Source organism: Oryzias melastigma, linkage group LG16 (genome assembly GCF_002922805.2).
Source record: "Oryzias melastigma strain HK-1 linkage group LG16, ASM292280v2, whole genome shotgun sequence".
Taxonomy (NCBI): Eukaryota; Metazoa; Chordata; class Actinopteri; order Beloniformes; family Adrianichthyidae; genus Oryzias; species Oryzias melastigma.
In genome coordinates this window covers 21,067,863-21,070,343 of record NC_050527.1, presented here as the reverse complement: position 1 = coordinate 21,070,343, position 2,481 = coordinate 21,067,863, and the positions used below count along the sequence as shown (strand labels likewise).

The following is a 2,481-nucleotide window of genomic DNA, read 5'->3' as shown; positions in this document are numbered from 1 at the left end:
TCTTGAAACGGGCCCCAGGAGGCATCCACTCCTGCAGTTCACACCAGACGCATATGTTTCTGCGATGGTCAACAACTTTTTTTTTTGTTTATTTCTGCCATCATGGGTAAATTAATAACCTAAAAAAATATTAGACAGACAAAGAGAAGTGTGTGTGTGTGTGTGTCTGCTTTTCTTTGTGTGAGTTTGTGTTCTGATTGTATGTTTATTTTAATCTCTACAGTCTGTTTAGATCAGGGGTGTCCAAATCCAGGCCTCGAGGGCCGGCCTCCTGCTGGTTTTCCAGTAACCCCGCCTTATCTGGATCAGGTGTGCTTATCCAATAAGGAGCTTCAATGAGAGGTTGGTTAGAAAACATGTGGGGCACCGGCCCTCGAGGCCTGGACTTGGACACCCTTGGTTTAGATCCAAAAACATGATCGCATTTGTTAATCGCTGTGTTTTATTGTGAAAAATTGGTTATATTTTGAAAATAGACTTCATGTATCTTGATGTAGCGTCAATTCTAGCAGAAAGTTACATCAAGATACATGAGAAAATCCAGTTTATTGTAAAAATATAACCAATTTTTCACAATAAAACACCACAATTGACAAATGTGATCACGTTTTCAGATCTAAACAGCCTGTTGGGATCAAAATAAACATACAAGCACAAAACAGACACACACAAGCTGCTTTTCCATTAACTCAAAAATTTCTCAAATTTGATTTTCGACAATAAATTCTCTTAATGGAAACGCCACAATTTCGAGAAAAAAAATCGTATTTATTGAAAATAAGTTTTGTCACTTTGAGAAGGTGGTTTTTGAAATTGACATTTTTTGCAAAACTGTAATGGAAATTTTCAAATGAGGTGCACTTCTTGGTATGAGGTGTCTGCTCTGCAGCACAGCGACCACGAGAGATCCCACAGCGCCACAGCTCATTATAAGTTGCGTATCATACAGAATCGTGCAGCTCTTCCATAAAATCACCAAGATTTCATCTTCGCTTCATCTGTAGCTGCACTTTAGCAGATGAGGATAAGCGCTAGTGCCGTGACAGGAACTTGAATGGATTTTGTGTTTTCAAACAGGAGAAAATGGTCCAGCTGCTCACTTGTTAGAAAGGTTATATTTTTGAATACAGCTGAACAGGATTCTCATGTGCATCTGCGACTGTCAATGGACAACACAAAATGCTCCCTTTTAGTGAATCAAATAAAAAAAAATACTTGTTCTCATCCATCACTGTGTTTTAATGACTTATCGCATGGTTTGTGTTTTAACGCATAATTTTGATTTAATGGAAACAGTTTCATTATGAAACTGTTTTTTTTGAAATTCCTAGAATTTCGATGAAGTTTTGAGCTAATGTGTAATGGAAATGCAGCTACACACACACACACTCTGTGTGTCTCAACAACACATAAATTAAATAAGTGAAGGTCTACTAACTATTTGCTTCTTCTTCGCAGAAACATGGGGTAATATTTTTAGGTTGTTAATTTACCCATGATTGCAAAATCAAACAAAAAAAGCTCTAGCAGAAGCACCTGTCGCGGAAAAATGTGCGTCTGGTGTGAATTGCAGGAGTGAGCGGATGCCACGCTCACTCTGCGCCGCGGCGCTTCTGCGTCCAGTGTGACCCTACCATCAGCCTGTCACTAAACAGTCCCTCCTTCATGTTTTCAGGGGATTGCAAGCGTGCTCGGCATACCGTTTGCCGAGGAGATTCATCAAGCAGACTTCTCTTTCAGTGTGTCTCTGTTTGAGAAGAAGTGTCTCCCTGAACCCAAGCTGCGTCTGGACAAGTCCATTTACCCGCTGAGTGCCATCCTGCTCACCCTTCTCATCATGACTCTGCTTGGAGCCAAAGTGTCCCAGCTAAGACTCATGATCTGCGAGCGTTTCTTCACCGACGCCGCAGATGAGAGAGTGGAGTATCTGCATCGCAAAATCCTAAGGAAAAGATTCAAAACTCGACTGGAAGAGGATGAGTACACTCTCAAGTCACTGGTACTTAAGGTTTGTATTGTATTACTATTTATTACTTTAGATAAAATGTGATCAATTGCGTGAATGTTTTAATTAAACATGTTTTTTTTTTCCTAACAGCCACATTTCTGGTTCCCGTTGCTCTTTAGACCAAAAAATAATCCCCAAAGTGCCGTGTGAAGAAGATCCTCCTGCTACAAAACTTCCCTGGACCTATGGATCGTTGGGATGGAATTCTATGGAATTCTTTGGGAATAGATGATGGATTTTACTGACACTTGAAGATAATCTTCTAGTCAGTCAGACATTCTAAAGTCAAAACTCTAATCTTATTTATGTAATAACTGACATTATTTCATCGGTTGTGAAGACGAGAGGGAGATGCTTTTAAGAGTTTTAATTCTTCTCACTGTGTGAGAAACTTGGGCTCTACGTACTGGACAGAGTTTCACAGGATTTGCATGCTTTTGTTTTTAGTTTGTTAGATTATTGTAACAGCCTCT

The 2,481-nt window shown here is 39.7% G+C and overlaps 1 protein-coding gene across 1 annotated transcript in view; it reads left to right on the top strand.

The window, feature by feature from the left end:
* The window catches only part of LOC112143968 (dendritic cell-specific transmembrane protein), a 3,734-nt gene extending 1,266 nt beyond the window's left edge, over positions 1-2,468 (top strand). Inside the window, exons 2-3 of the mRNA XM_024268242.2 lie at positions 1,676-2,008; positions 2,099-2,468. Coding sequence (XP_024124010.2) covers positions 1,676-2,008; positions 2,099-2,158 — 393 coding nt within the window. The 3' untranslated portion in view covers positions 2,159-2,468. The remainder of the gene's footprint in view (positions 1-1,675; positions 2,009-2,098) is intronic.
* Positions 2,469-2,481: the final 13 nt, after the last annotated feature.